The sequence below is a fragment of the Nerophis ophidion genome, linkage group LG09 (assembly GCF_033978795.1).
Source record: "Nerophis ophidion isolate RoL-2023_Sa linkage group LG09, RoL_Noph_v1.0, whole genome shotgun sequence".
NCBI classification, from domain to species: Eukaryota; Metazoa; Chordata; class Actinopteri; order Syngnathiformes; family Syngnathidae; genus Nerophis; species Nerophis ophidion.
Window position 1 is genome coordinate 46,910,062 of NC_084619.1, and position 17,371 is coordinate 46,927,432.

The following is a 17,371-nucleotide window of genomic DNA, read 5'->3' on the forward strand; positions in this document are numbered from 1 at the left end:
TCTTTCTGAAAGTTACAAGAAGCAAAGTAAAAAAATAAATGAATTTATTTAAACAAGTGAAGACCAATTCTTTAAAATATTTTCTTGGATTTTCAAATTCTATTTGAGTTTTGTGTCTCTTAGAATTAAAAATGTCGGTCAAAGCGAGACCAGCTTGCTAGTAAATAAAATTTAAAAAATAGAGGCAGCTCACTGGTAGGTGCTGTTATTTGAGCTATTTTTAGAACAGGCCAGCGGGCTACTCATCTGGTGCCCGCGGGCACCGCGTTGGTGACCACTGCCTTAGATGAATGGTTTCAAGAGTCGTAGCGGACGTGTTTTTAGTTTTGTGTAGTTATTGCACCTGAATTGTCCTCCATGATGGTGTAGATGAGTTTGCAAACTCTCAGCAGCATGGTGACCTTCTTCTCAGGCGAGTACAGCTTGCACATGTTGTCAAACTTGTACTTGATCTTTTCTATGGCGACGGGGTCCGGCGGCACCGCGTCGTCCACTCCCATTTCCTGTGGTGGCCGGGCCTTCGCCAAAGACATGTTTTCCTTCAGCTCCTGCCATTCGCCGCTGCGCACCTGGAACTCCCGCAGCGCAGCGCTAACCATAGGTTTGAGTGGCTTCAGGACGCACTTGTACATGGCCTTCTCTAGGACAGGGTCTGAACAGGACAACACAACAGGTCAGTTTTGCACACATCAAAGAAAAATTGTACATGAAGTAGAAAGGGAATGAGTCATTTCTCACACTTTGTTACCAGAATTGGGACCTATTTGTATGTACAAAAGAAGGTCTTTGGACTCAAGAAGTAACAGACCTGGAGGTCCCAAAGTACCCCAAAACAGAGGTACAAGGCTCAATTAGAACGTCCTCCCTCCTTGGTTTTGTGCATTCACGTCAATCAAGGGGCGTTCCAATTATCTGTCACTTAAGGGGGATGGGCAAAGTACCTGGCTCGAAGCGATGTGAGCTTGCAGACCTACCTACACAATGGAGTGCGAGGAAAAAGACGGCAGACCAGAAACCCAGAGCAGCGTACAAATGTATCTAAAAAGCCTAACTAATGATTTTCATAGTAACGACACTCATGGTTTTCGTCAAACTTCAAACCTTTGCTACTGCACGTAAATATTGGCTTCAAACACAAATACACAATGAAGCACATTTGACATACTGCAAGATGATGCACCAGCACTTGCACTTTTTCCAAAAACAATCTCTTATAGACTTAGACTTCCTTTTTGTTGTCATTCAAATTTGAACTTTACAGTACAAATAAGAACACAATTTCGTTGCATTAGCTCTTAGTAGTGCAGGATTAAAAAAAAGCAATAAGGTGCAGATATAAATAAATAGATTATAGTACAGATAAATACATTTCACTTTTTCATATGCATCCAGGTTTATGGATGTATGTTATATTGTCTTTTTTATACTGCGATGAGGTGGCGACTTGTCCAGGGTGTACCCCGCCTTCCGCCCGATTGTAGCTGAGATAGGCGCTGACCCCACGAGGGAATAAGCGGTAGAAAATGGATGGATGGATTCCAGCGAGTTAATCCATTTTGGGGGGAATTGAGGGTATCATTTAATTATGATGCGTTCAAGAGTCTGCTTCTTAACAAGCACATGCGAAAGAAAAAAAGAGCCCAATCAAAGCCAGAGTTGATGACGTAGCGAGACTCAAACAATGTCCATATGCATAGGAGCGTATTTATAATATTTCGCCATGGCACTAGACTTAAGAGCCAAGGGGGAGGGTCAAGTAGAAAACGGGAGATGGAGGAGGGAGAGTTCGAATTGAGCCTTACTTCTTAAAGTTCTAGTGCTCCAAAAAGTCCGAAATGTATCCAAAGACTTCGGCAGCAAGGTCTTTTGAGTCCATTTTGAGGACCCATTTATCATTTGGGACCTTCCCTGATCCATCCAAGGCCTAATAGGTCCATATCATACCTCATAGATACTTAAAAAAACAGGGTAAGTTTGGGGAAAAAACCTAACCCAACTGTGAGGTGTGTCCCCAAACAACTTTTTCACTTCCGACACAATACTGATCTGATATGGTATAAACAAGAATCCTACATACTTGTATTATTTTGTAGTGTGAATTAATACGACAGTATCGATTCTTAATCGAGACCACGGAATTTATATATCGGATTTGACACAAATTGTCTGAATTGGGCATTGAAGTTGTGATTGTTATAATTTTCCACCACAAGGGGGTGATATTGGCGCCACAGTAGTCAATGCTGCTAACCACACTCAAATATTTCAGGAAAATTGGAGCATGTGGAAGGAAGTTAAGACAGGTATTATTTTTTGCCACAAGGTTAAGGTCATATTGGTGTCGATATCAATGTTATCATCAGTTCCTGACCTTAAAACCCCATATTAGTTTTGAAGGAAAGCTGATTGTTTAAAATGAAGAAAATACATTTTGATAGTTTGATGGTGAGGAGCAGTTATCGCCGGCAGGCTCCACCCACTAGGAATGAGTATGAACAGTTACCGAATCGTGTTTTTGGCCTAAAAAGGGTTGACGGAAACCAAGATGGCCGACTTCCTATTTGTTTTCAAATATGGATTCTTGAGACTTAAGTGCATCTTTGTCTCCACCGATTTTTGTGACAATACATGAAACTGGGCTAGTTTTTTTAAATTTTCAAGAAAGCGCGACAACTTTTTTTTTTAAATGTTATGTTCGGGATCCCAAAAACTTTTAAATTTTTGCCCGACTGGACACGCTTGCAAAAATTGGGGAGTGTTTGTGCATATTTAGTGCTTCAAAAATGCGATCCAAGCGGGAGAATAATAATTATTGAAGCAATTCAAATAGGGACTTTGCAGATTTTGGTGTCGAGCCCTAATTAAATTATTAGTATTACTGTACATGCACGAGGGATTTGGTTTACAATCATATGGTCTATATGCACGACACCAACCGTTAAAAAGATCTAATGATCTTTATGTATTTTAAAAAGCAGACTTCAAACCAGCTCATGCAACAATGTGTTTTTTTTAGTGCATGTAAACATAGTAACCGTTGACTGAATTCTTGAGGAAGGAAGAGAACCAAGGAGAAGCGTGCACAAGAGCAGGGAACGTGCAAACATTGCTTTTTTTGTAAAGTCTGACTAACACATGCCATGATATCATCCAGACAGGATGGAAGCAAACCGCAGCAATGCTGAGTCAGGAATAACGTGTGTGGGTATGTGTTTGAGTGCATGTGTGTTGCTGACTATTCCCCAAAGTAAGATCAAGTCAGTTGTTTTATTTCCTTGCATCAGCATACATTCAGAGACATTGTCTCTCCTCAGCACTCTTCATCATCCAACCACATCAATTCCTTCTGTCACTATGAATCAATCATTAACACCACGGATGGGCAATATGGCCTAAAATAGATATTGCGATATTTATTGCAGCCTCTGGTGAAAACGATTACTTTCATAATATATTATTTGGCATACACAGAGCATCCGGAAAGTATTGACAGTGCTTCACTTTTTCCACATTGTTATTTTACAGCCTTATTCCGAAACTGAATTCATTCATTTTTATCCTCAAAATTGTACACACAATACCCCATAATGACGACGTGAATGTTTTTTGGGGAAATGTTTGTATTAAAAATAAAAACTAAAGAAATCACATGTACATAAGTGTTTACGGCCTGTGCCATGAAGCGCAAAAGTGAAATCAGGTGCATTCTGTTTCAACTGATCATTCTTGAAATGTTCTTTTAGCTTAATTTGAGTCCACCTGTGCTAAATTTAAGTGGTTGGACATTATTTATACATAAGGTCCCATACTTGACAATGCATGGCAGAACACAAATCATAAATTAAGTCGAAGGAGTTGTCCGTAGACCACTGAGACGGGATTGTCTCGAAGCACAAATCTTAGGAAGGGTACATAACAATATCTGCTGCCTTCAAGGTCCCAATGAGCGCAGCGGCCTCCATCATCCATAAATGGAAGACGTTTGGCACCACCACGCCGTCTAAACTGAGCGAACTGGGGAGAAGGGCCTTAGCCAGAGAGGTGACCAAGAACTCGACAGTCACTGTCAGAGCTACAGCATTCCTCCGAAAGGAGACCCTTCCAGAAGAACAACCATCTCTGCAGCTATGTGTCACTCAGGCCTAAATAGTAAAGTGGCCAGATGGAAGCAATTCCTTCATAACATTTTTCCAATATGAACCTGAAAGACTCTCAGACCATGAAAAAAAAATTGATGGTCTGATGAGGCAAAGCTTAAACTCTCTAGCATGTGTTACGTGCACCAAACATACACCCTCACCTGTGTGTGTCATTTGACTGACTGTGTTTCTCGCTTATTGTTTTTTGCAACTGGACAACAGGCGGGTGCCTAAGAGATAAAGCTCAGAGAAGTAGCCGGAAGCTATATTTTTCTCCCTGTCGCTCTCTAATTTTGGAGGACAAAAAATTATTTATTCCCATTAGTATAAAAAATGGAAAAAGTGAATATCTTCCGATTGCAGTGTAAATGATAATAGAACCATTTCAAAACTGGTAACATACATTATCTGCTGACATATGTCGTAACATATTGTATCATTCACGGTTGTATTATTTTCTCAAACCTTGTAATACTATACTGTTAATAGCTGGTTACTTTATGATGTCTTATCTTTGTCCATGTGACATCACATGGACAAAGACATGACCTTCTGGAGGAAAGTTCTGTGGTCATATGGAACAAAAATTTAGCTGTTTGGCCACAATACCCAGCAACATGTTTGGAGGAGAAAAGGTGAGGCCTTTAATCCCAGGAACACCAACCATTATGCTCTGGGCCTGTTTGGCTGCCAATTGAACTGGTGTTTTACAGAGAGTAAATGGGACAATGAAAAAGGAGAATTACCTCCAAATTCTTCAGGATAACCTAAAATCATCAGCCCGGAGGTTGGGTCTTGGGCGCAGTTGGGTGTTCCAACAGGACAATGACCCCAAACACACATTTAAAGTGGTAAAGAAATGGCTATATAAGGCTAGAATTAAGGTTTTAGAATGGCCCTCCCAAAGTCCTGACTTAAACCCCACCGAGAACATGTGGACAATGCTGAAGAAACAAGTCCACGTCAGAAAACCAACACATTTAGCTGAATTGCACCAATTCTGGCTTCATTCTTGCATAGTAGCCTCTCAGTCCATGGCGATGCAAAACACGCTTGACTGTGAACACTGACATCTGTGTTACAGCAGCTTCCAATTCATTGTAAATGTGCTTTTTGGTGGTTCTCTGTTGACTGTTGATCATCCTGACCAATTTCCTCTCAGCAGCAGGTGATAGCTTGCGTGTTTTTCCTGATCGTGGCAGTGACAAAACTGTGCCATGCACTTTATACTTACGAACAATTGTCTGCACAGATGCTCTTGGGAGCTTAAGCTGCTTTGATATGGCTCCAAGTGACTTTCCTGACTTGTTCAAGTCAATGATTCGTTTTTTCAACTCTGTGCTGAGTTTTTTTGACTTTCTTAATTGTTGCGTTTGTAACCGATTCTAATGACTGCATCACATGAACCCTATTTAAATGGGCTCAAAGAAGTCAACAGGTGTTGTCAATCATAATCACTCACATGAAGTTGAGAGGCCATGCCATGAAGCTAATTTGATTTGATTGTAACTTTTCTACATCACCAAAATTGATAATGTATACTTTGACCCAGCAGACATGGTCACATTTTCATTACACCCATAATAAATTCTTAAAAGAACAGAACTTCATGAATGTTTTTGTGACAAACAAGTATGTGCTATGACAAAAAAATAAGAATAGTAGAAATTATTGGAATCTCAAGACAGCCATGACAGTATGTCCTTCACAAGTGTATGTAAACTTTTGACCACGACAAAAAATATATATATATAAATATATATATATATGAAACGGAACGGCGTGGCACAATGGGAGAGTGGCCATGCGCAACCCGAGGGTCCCTGGTTCAATCCCTACCTAGCAGAGGTGGGACCAAGTCATTGTTTTGCAAGTCACAAGTAAGTCGCAAGTCTTTGCCCTCAAGTCTCGAGTCAAGTCCCGAGTCAAGACAAGCAAGTCCGAGTCAAGTCCAAAGTCAATACTGGAAAGTCTCAAGTCAAGTCCCAAGTCCTGCATTTTGGGTTTCAAGTCATTTCAAGTCTTTTTAACCACAGACTAATATATGTACAGAGATTGTGTATGCTTTTAAAACGCTGTATGTATTTATTATAAAAAAAAAACAGTGCTGACATTGCACTTCATAATAGCACATTTAACTCATTCCTTTACAGTATAAACACATTTGAAAAAACAAGTGCAACTGTACTTATTTGCACAAAAGTGTTAACATTGTATTTCCATGGAATATTGCATTGTAACTAGTTCATCAGCAGTTTATATCATGTTGTTACCTTATCTCATTGATATCATCTCATACTGTATGTGTTTATGTGTGCGTACACATGAAAAACAACAAATACATGAACATAACAATGAACAGTGCTGTACTTGTTAGATGTCAGGGCTCTAAGGAATATGTACACATATTTTTAATATAGTATACATTTTAACTGACCTTTATTTGACTATGTTTGTCTTTATATTGCACAATTGTAGTGGTCTTACTTGAACTATTAAAAAAAAAAAAAAGATGTAAATATAACTAAAAACTTGTTGAAAAATAAACAAGTTATTCAATTATAAATAAAGATTTCTACACAGAAGTAATCATCAACTTAAAGTGCCCTCTTTGGGGATTGCAATAGAGATCCATCTGGAATCATCAACTTCATTCTTAACATTTATTCACAAAAAATAAATCTTTAACATCAATATTTATGGAACATGTCCACAAAAAATCTAGCTGTCAACACTGAATATTGCATTGTTGCATTTCTTTTCACAGTTTATGAATTTACATTCATATTTTGTTAAAGTATTTTTCAATAAATATATTTATAAAGGATTTTGAATTGTTGCTATTTTTAGAATATTTAAAAAAATATCATGTACCCCTTGGGATACCTTCAAGTACCCCCATTTGAGAACCTCTGGTCTATAGGTCCGTAAGATATATAGATATCTAATGTATTCATACATTGTTTATGTAGGATATACACACGTATATACAACCTAATCATATTGTTTATTCAACTTCAAAATAGCTGACTGTTTTTTTCCCCTTCTCTGGGATTATATTCCCAGTTTTGATCTCAGACGTCTGGTCACTTATAGCATATAAGAATATTCTATTACTGTTAAGCAAATTATGAACACGCCAAAACATGTGTCGTTTATCATAGTTGCACGTATGACAAAAAAGATCGTGAATATAAGTGGTATTCAGTGAGTTAATATGAATTAAATGCGCTGACAGTTCATTGCTCCTGCCAAATGAATTGCACTGAGTGGAGCGGATCACCACTCCAAGATGGCGGCCCCGCGTCTCGTCTGAGGCAATAGGCAGTAGCACTCGATGCTGCGTCTACTTATAAGATGTCTACGGTTTTAATTTTAACGTTAGCAGTGAGTTTACAGCCTCACTGATTTAACTACACAGCAAATAAAAGTCACGTTACTCAGCCAATAAACGTTAGCTTACATTCAAAGCTTACCCTTTGTGCAACTTCAAATGTTGAACGAAGTTGTAAAATGATGCATCTCCCTCTGTAATCTTCCAACCGCATGTTTTGCATACGGCAATTCCTGTTTTGTTGACCAAGTCGTAGTTTTAATACCCGAACGAAACATCATTTTCTTCACTTATTCTTCTGTTGTTTGAAAGCTCTTCTTCGTTGGTTTTCCTGCAATTTGATTGGGTGAATGCTGTGTGACGAAAACAACGTGGATGTAATTTGATTGGCTGTAATTTGATTGGCTGTTGTACTGACAGGTAGCGCACAGGCTGTCATCGCACACCCGCTGACAAACATGCGTACACAATGGAAGATACGGAGCGCTCCTTAATAACTTTTTAATCGTTGGGTTTTGGGGAAAGTAGCAAGTCATGTCAAGTCAAAAGGCTCAAGTCCAAGTCAAGTCACAAGTCATTGATGTTAAAGTCTGCTACCTAGTACCAACCTCGTCACGTCTGTTGTGTCCTGAGCAAGACACTTTACCCTTGCTCCTGATGGGTGCTGGTTAGCACCTTGCATGGCAGCTCCCTCCATCAGTGTGTGAATGGGTAAATGTGAAAGTAGTGTCAAAGCGCTCTGAGTACCTTGAAGGTAGAAAAGCGCAATACAAGTACAACACATTTATCATTTATTTATATATATATATATACATATATACATATATATATACATACACAATCATATCGATACATGTATATATTACTATGTGTATATACATGTATGTGTATGTAAATATGTATATGTGTGTATGTATATGTGTATATTCATATATGCATGTGTACATACAGTATATGTATATATACTGTATGTATATGTATATATACTGTATGTATGTATTTATACATGTGTACACATGTGTATGTATGTATGTATCTACTGTATGTATATATACATATTAATGTATGTGTATGCATGTATGTATGTGTATATATATTGATGTGTAATACATATATATATATATGCATATATAAAATGGATGGATGGATGATGGATATATATATATATATAAATATATATATATTAGGGCTGCAAATCTTTGGGTGTCTCACGATTCGATTCAATATCGATTATTGGGGTCGCGATTCGATTATATATCGATTTTTTCGATTCAACTTGATTCTCGATTCAAAAACGATATTTTTCCGTTTTAAAACGATTCTGTATTCATTCAATACATAGGATTTCAGCAGGATCTACCCCAGTCTGCTGACATGCTAGCAGAGTAGTATTTTTTTTTTAAGGCTTTTATAATTGTAAATGATAACGTTTTATCAATTGATTGCAATAATGTAAATTTCTTTTAACAAGTAAACGAACCAAAAATATGACTTATTTTATCTTTGTGAAAACATTGGACACAGTGTGTTGTCAAGTTTATGAGATGCGATGCAAGTGTAAGCCACTGTGACACTATTGTTCTTTTTTTTTAATTTTTATAAATGTGTAATGATAATGTCAATGAGGGATTTTTAATCACTGCTATGCTGAAATTATAACTAATATTGATACTGTTGTTGATAATATTCATTTTTGTTTCACTACTTTTGGTTTGTTGGTCTTTGTCGTGTTTGGGTCTCCTCAATAGCTCGGTTTTTTTGCAGTTCTGAGTGTTGCTGGGTCAGGTTTGGTTTTGGAATTGGATTGCATTGTTATGGTATTGCTGTGTATTGATTTGTTGGATTGATTAAAAAAAAAAAAATAGATTTTTTTAAAAATGACAATCGATTCTGAATTGCACAACGTGAGAATCGCGTTTCGTATTTGAATCTATTTCTTCCCACCCCCCTAATATATATACATATATATAAATCAAGGTCTGTTTAGGCACCTATAAATGAGAAAATGACGACAATGAACCACAAATCCTATCAATGTGGACAAGGGAAGTGTTTGCCGGTAAAAATAGACTAGTGTAATCTGGGTAAGGCGTGTCTGAGATCTGTTACAGTTCTGCTGATACACAGATTGTTTACTTCCTGCTGAAGTGACACAAACCCAACATAGTATTCAGACCAGACCGTCTATCGGGTCAAACCAAAAACTTTTTAGACCTTGTCTTTCCTTGACTATGTGATGTTGCAAAAACTACATGGCTACTTTATGGATTCTGTGGTAGCATATTTCTTATATTAATATGTATAATTAAAACAAATGCAATATAGTGATATTTTTCAGCATATATACAATTACTTACATGAGCATACACTTATGTGTGTTTGTCCATATTGCACTGCACTACTCATAGGCAAAATGTACCCAACCTTTTTCTCATATAAAACAGCAGAGCTGCTAAAAACCAGGACTACATCTGGAAAACGTGTGAGGAAAAAAACAGTCATCAAGGAAAAATGCAAAGACAGAGACAGAAAATTGTAGACTGCAAAAGAGAGAACAGACCTTTAAAATATCTACCCCTTATTGGGAAGTTTGTATAAAAAGCACTGGAGGTGGAGTATCGAAGATTCATGTGCACCAGCTGGACTTTGAGTCATCGAAACCAAATCTGTACCACTTCCAAGTATGTCACTGAAAATAATCACAAAGGGCAGCATGGCTCAATGGGTAGAGTGGCCGTCTTTTAACAGGAGGGTTACTTGGTCGATTCCAGCCTGCCGAGGTGTCCTTGAGCAAGACGCCGAAACCTTAACCTGATGGGTTCTGTTTAGCACCTTGCATGGCAGCTTCTGCCATCAGTATTTCCCAATTTCATTGTTCTTAATGTGCAATGACAATAAAAGCCTTTTCTATTCTGCTTGTTACAAACCTGTCAGTTGAGATATAAAAAATTAAAACTGAAATCAAGTGTAAGATATAACTGCCTTTGTTGATGTGTTACTCTACACCAGGGTTGTCAAGCTCGTATTCAGTGAGGGCCACATCACAGTTATTGCTGCCATCAAGGGCGATTAAAAAAAATACTGAACATATATGAAAATAAATGTAAAGTTGCTAGACAATTTCATTTACATATTTAAGTACAGTATTTTTCGGAATAAGTCACAGTTTTTTTCAGTTTGGCCGGGGCGCGACTTTTACTCAGGAGCGACTTATGTGTGAAATTATTAACACATTACCGTAAAATATCAAATAATATTATTTAGCTCATTCACGTAGGAAACTAGACGTATAAGATTTCATCGGATTTAGCGATTAGGAGTGACAGATTGTTTGGTAAACGTATACGTAAACGCATGTTCTAGTTATTTGAATGACTCTTACCATATTATGTTACGTTAACATACCAGGCACGTTCTCAGTTGGTTATTAATGCGTCATATGACATACACATATTCAGCCTGTTGTTCGCTATTCTTTATTTATTTTAAATTGCCTTTCAAATGTCTATTCTTGGTGTTGGGTTTTATCAAATAAATTTCCCTCAAAAATGCGACTTATACTCCAGTGCGACTTGTACGTTTTTTTCCTTCTTTATTGTGCATTTTCGGCAGGTGCGACTTATACTCCAAAAAATACGGTACTTGTTTATATTTTAGTTATTTTTTAAATATTTAATTGTTTACACTGTAGAAAGAGAATACTGTCTATTGTACCAAGTCAAATTCCTTGTGTCTTAAACATACCTGGCCAATAAAGCTGATTCTGATTCTAAAATGCAAGTTTTAAAGATATGAATTTTTTCTGTCAAAATCAACTTCATTCAACAGGAAAGATGAAGAGCTTTATTGAGGCTTTTGCGGTCCACATAAAATGATGTAGCGGGTGAGATTTGGCCCCTGGGCTTTGAGTTTTACAAATGTGCTCTATACTAAAAAATTAACAAATAACTATAAAAGGCCGAACAGTTTAGACATTTGGTCAAAATCTTTTCCACCAGGTGCCTGAATCTGTATCCTTCTGATGGTGTTTGTGGAGTTTGTTTTTTAATTACTTTTAGCACAAGGCAACTAACAATGCAGGTCATGTTTATTCATCTATTGTGTCTATAAAGCAATCTAAAAAACATCAAAGTTTTTACATACATGCTTTTACTATATATGTAGTAACAGGCACAGCCATAATAATGTGTAATATTTACTGTATTTTTCTCTTTTCAAACATTACTAAAACTTCTTTACTGGGTTCATTGATTTCACAGACTGCAAAGTCATGAACGCTACTTCCATCAACAACTATCATTGAGACTTTGAAAGAGCCGACGATGACTACTTCAGGACACATGAGGATCCAGCACTATCTTTTTGACCCTGAATATAAGGCGGATAGGTTTTAAAAGCTGGGTGCTAAGCAGATTCAGCTATAGTGAAAAACCCCAAACAATCATTTAGCACTAGTGCTAAGTGCCAACCGTTTCATTGACAAAATAAGAACAAAACAAAACAGTGACTTACAATGTTCGCTCGCACTAGGATAATAAATTATGGGACCGTTGTGTTTTTCAGCGCTGTACTTGTGCTACCTGTTTAACTGCAACATTGAATATACCATAATCCTAATACTTCAGGTAAAAAATGCTTGCCGCGTTTTCATAATGTAATCATCTATCAGTTGAGAGCCAGTATATATCCATTGATTCAGTTAGTCCAGTATTTGAAGCTGGTCACGTGTGGAATTTCTCGGTTTCAATCGTTTCCAAACTCAAAGGTAATTCAGCAGCATCAACAAATCCAGTCGCCAGCTTACTTTTCCGCTCTCAATGGTAACATGAGTCGTTGTATCACTACGCCAGATAAGTGGGTACTTTTTGTTAGCGCCTACAATAACAATGTTGGTATAGCTTGGTTAATATGCAGGTCATGGCATGTAAAAAAAACATTAATTGTTGAAGAGGGTTTTATAGCTGAAATAGTAGAATTGTTAGCCGCCTCTGCTAGCGGTTTATTTTCTACTATTTAGAACACATAGAAGATGAAAAGTCGAGTGTCTCACGTTAGAATTGTGGATGATAGGCTGATCAATTACTTGATCATAAGGATTATTAATTACTTGCTCATACGCACACAAGGTCAATCTTTTCTTGTATTTCAGTCAAGTCATGGGCTTAACTTTATGAATTAACAGGTGTAGCCAAAAAAAAACAATGATCACTCCACTTTACTGTAAGGGCAGCATAAGTAAGTCGATTTAAGACTGTGCAGAGGGTAAGTTCACCACACCTAGTGTGTGTGTGTGACTATCAATGGTACTTTAACTTTAACTTTATTAATAATAAATAGGTTTGTGTTTTTCATACTTACCAGTGTTTTCTGTTTGACTAATTTACTTGATATCACCTTTTTTAACATTCCACACTACAAAATAATGAAAGTATACAGTATATGATTCCTGCCGATATCGCATTTTATCACATCAATATCTGTATTGGCCAATACCTAAGGCTTCAATATTGGAAGTGAAAAAGTTGTATCTTGGCACTCCTTGTAATTACAGTAGATATTTAACCATTTTTGGGGTTTAAAATGTGAAGTCTTCAATTATGAAATAAAACTTAGCAATATAAAATGTTTTTTTTCCACTTACCTATTTGTTCTTCAGGTATGAGGCTCTCAATAGGTAATCCCAGCTCTGAGCTCTGACGCAGGTAACTCTTCATTTGAGTGATAAACTGACGCAGAGTCTGAAGAAGCTCCAGACCAGAAGCAAAACTTTGCCAGGTCTGGGCGCCTGCGCCCTCACCCATGTAGCTCAAGTAGTCCTGCACCAAGGATCCGAAGTAGGAGCCCTTATCTCTGGACAGTTCCACCACCCTACGTATGGCTCGCTTTTCCGGCGTCAACAGTGAGTTAAAAACGCCGCTCACCTTGCGTAGCTGACCTCGCAGTGCTTTCTGAAGGACCAAGGCGCTAGCACTGGGGCGACGCCTTGTCCTGCACCCCGGCGGTATCATGGTCAGGTCCTGGTCTTGGTCCTGATCGCTCTCCACACTGACACCGTAGTCATGTTCGTCTTCGTCTTCATCCTCCTCCTCGTCCTCATCTTCCTCCATGCTGGAGTAGAGAAGATGGGAGGAGGGAAGCGAAAGGGGAAGGTGGGCATTAAAATCAGCCACAGTGGGCGGACTGGGGTCGTGAAGAGGAGGTAGGAAGAAGGACAAAGAGGAATCAAGAGAATCGGAAGAATCCGTGGAAAGGCTCATGTCGCTCAGACGCTGGTGACGCCCATTGCATTCTTCTCCAGCCTCTCCTCCTGTTCCTCGCACTTCTGCTTGTTTACTTATAGTCATTGTGGAAGATTCCGGAAGACTGCTGCAGGGCTGGCTGTGAGCTGCAGTGCCATTCTGCTGAGATAGTCTGGCTTTAAGAAGGGCCTTCTCAATAGTCTGCTCCTCGAGGGCCAAGTGGCATTGGACATCGTCCAGGGAGGAAAATGGTAAAGACTTGGGTCTGCGAGGCGAGGAGGACAGGGAAGCTAAAGAGATAGGCAGCGAGGGTCTGGGGATTGAGATAGGAGAGCTGATGCTGAGTCTCTTAGGAGGAGATGATGAGGTGTTGATGCTCAGTGAAGAACCAAGACGGGATAAAAGGCTGCTGCCTCTGTCTTTCTCTTCCACCTTCTCTTTGGGAACATTAAGCCAAGGAATTTTCTCCGGCATGCTGTGCTGCCAGATGGAAGTTGGTGATCGGCGAGGTGGAGGCGGACGGGCTGGAGGCCACTGTGATTCTGGGATGACACCACTTTGCTTCTTTTGCGCTTGTCGTAGTATAGTGTTCGTGCCAAGGCTCTGTGGTTTGTTGTCACTAATTTTAGGGTTACAGCCTGCAGGAGAGTCACCACTAAAGCCACATGTGTCGGTTCCTGGGCTAAGAGGGTCTTTACTCATACCAGGAAAAACAGAGTCAGGGGTCTGGTTGCTATCCGGCTGATGAACCTTAATGAAAAGAGGATTAATGAAGCAAAGAGCCCCATTAGATTGGCAGCACTCAAGCTCTGATGGGGTACGAGTTCGAAGCCGAGAGCAACCAGGAGCAGGTGCGACAGAGAGAGGGAGTGAGCTAGGGTGAGGTGGTATGTCTGAATACTTCCTCTTGTTGGACCAATCAGTGTCCCAGAAACCTGTAACACAAGAAAATATACATTAGATTATTTAGTATTACAGTCGTCATGCTTCAAATATTATGACTATACTACATCAATGATTTTTTCTAAACTTAAATACATATCTGAGATCTGGGATCTGAGCCCTTTGAGACACCTGTGATTTAGGGCTGTACAAATAAACTTTAAATGATTGATTGATTGATTGATATTGTAGATACTTTTGGCTTGAATTAAGTCTTGTGTTTTAGAGTGTATGTGTTACAGTGCTTTCTTCCTTCACTCTTAACGAAAGCAGACGTATTTCCCTGCCTCTCCTATCTTTCCTGCGTTGTTTCTCTTTCGTCTTTGTCTTGTCTTATCTTAACTTTTTTAAAGCCTCACTTTTGCACTGTTCTCCGAAAATGTAAACATTGAATTGATAAACTGGTCCCTCAACTCAATTGACAAGGTCTTTTCAACGTGAAGCACAGGTACGGGTACCCGCTTGTCCTGATGGAACATTCGCTGCTGGATATATAAGGGACTCTTGGAAGAAGTGGCAAGTAGTGAGCCTTGCAGTTATTTCTGTCGAAGACATTGAAGGCATCTATCTATTTGGAACTTTGATAATGATATCTATTTGAAACTGTGATGAAAGGTCATCTGTTGTTTGGATTGAGCGTTGCTCTGGTTTATTGACAAATTTGGAAGACAATGGCAGTTGTTCAAGGAGCCCAAAGACTGTCCGTTACGATATATGAGTTGGACAGAGCTGTGAACACTCAGAGTTGGCAATTTCAGAATTGAATTGCAAATTGGATAACATTTTTACAGGCTTCAATGCCAAATTATGACCAATTTGAGAGCCAGAATGGGCAACTTGAATTGGAATGTGTTTGCTTGCCTAACAAAAACAATCCTTATGTACAATTTGGCTCCCTCTGCAATGGCCTTGGCTGAACCATTCTGTAAAAACCCCAACAAGACCAGTTCAGCGGAAGATGCTCTGCAAAATCCCTCCCCCCTTCTTCAAAGACACCTGGGATATTAACTCTGTTCTAGGAAGCCAAGTGGAGCGGCTTTCAGGCTTACAGACAACTCACGCACCAATGGACTACTATACACATATGTACATATACACTCACAAAAAAGCTGGGAAACTGCGCAGATTCAGGCTGTGCAGCATTTCCCCCCTCAACTTAAATTTTTCACTGCACGCCTTCATCCAAGATGCGCACTCTTTAAATGTGGGCATTCCCTGCCAAATCTTGGCTTCTTTGGCATATTTGTTCTGTATTTTTTCGGGTAGCAAAGGCAGACATTGATCACAAAAAATGTTTTTTGCAAGCACATGTATTATATTTTGAAAACTGTAACTCAAGTGAAAATTAAAAAAATCTAAGTGAATATGAATGTAGGTTGTGCTTAATTTTTTTTTTTTTTGCATGTTTGCTTATTGTACATCTTAACGTGCAAGGATTACTGCTTTCTGCGCAGACAGACACTCCCTCAGCATTTTTCTCTACACTTGCTCAGGTTGGAACACCGCGTTAAATTTGTGCCAAAAATGAAACCAATGAGACAACTGGACAAAAGTTTGCTCTGACTGGCTGTTTGGTCTCCAATGAGATCGTTTGTTACATTAAGCATTAGTTCTCTGCTATTGGAGACAGTAATGAATGAAGAACAATATATTGGAGCACTATGGCCACAACTGAATTTGTTATTCATCTAGTTGTCTGAAACATTATGGTTAATGTTTTTAAACATTATGAAGGTTATTTTATTTTATTTAAATGCATTCTAAATAGTAAATAAATGGGATCAAAAGTGTGCTCTATTCTGCCTACAAAGGCCTTAAAAAACTTTCAAACACCCCCAATAAGGTTTGTAGTAACTGGCACATTTTTAATATTTAATATTTATGTGTTTTGATCATTTTAGGCATACGGGGCGCATTAATTTAAAAAAATGCATCACAACGTTTGCTTTTTTTCAACTACATCACTGATTACTGCAGACTTTAAGAGAGCCAAAAACATTACAGTAGATTAGATTTCTTTATTTATACCCTCAGGTAAATTTGGCTCACAGTGAGAAACATTCATACAAAACAGTATAATAAACCTTGTACTTATTTAGGTCTGCTGTCATTAGGATGCCCACTGCTAGGTTGCTCATATGTTCCCAATTAGATGAAGAATGACTCATCATCCTCGCAAAGAAAAGGGGTGTGAAAACAAGCATTTTTTCATGTCGTTCTCGCAATTTTGGGTTCTAAATTGACTGTCAGAGTGTACCAACTTGTTGGACTACGTCCTCGTCCTTCCACTATCCAGGTGAGAGGCATGATTTATGATCTTGAATAAAGTTTGATGAGCAAGGAAGTTAATCAGTCGATGATGTCAACATTAGCAGTCAAGCTTGTGATCACGGCACCGCTATAGTTTGTCTGTGTTCGCTCTTTTAATAATATCACCAATAATTTGTTAATATTCATGTCACAAAATGTAAATGGAGTGGTGTTAGTGGTTTTTGGATGGTTATTTAGAGGATTTTATTGTCAGAATAGAGGACCTCCCATTGGCACCGCTGTAAACAAACTTTTATCTGTTTATTTACAAGTTAGAACGCATTAAAAAAAAAATTGTCGCCATGTCTCTCATAATGATTGTGAACGGTAGGCAAAATTCAGGAAGCCAAAAAAGTGCAGTTCTCTTTAGGGTTTAATAAAGTACTTCTGATTCTGATTCTGATAAA

The 17,371-nt window shown here is 38.5% G+C and overlaps 1 protein-coding gene across 1 annotated transcript in view; it reads right to left on the bottom strand.

Moving 5' to 3' along the window:
• Window positions 1-17,371, bottom strand: part of LOC133559365 (ras and Rab interactor 2-like) — an 87,642-nt gene that overhangs the window by 18,339 nt on the left and 51,932 nt on the right. Inside the window, exons 8-9 of the mRNA XM_061911074.1 lie at window positions 13,115-14,647; window positions 344-652 (exon numbers count right to left, since the gene is read on the bottom strand). Coding sequence (XP_061767058.1) covers window positions 344-652; window positions 13,115-14,647 — 1,842 coding nt within the window. The remainder of the gene's footprint in view (window positions 1-343; window positions 653-13,114; window positions 14,648-17,371) is intronic.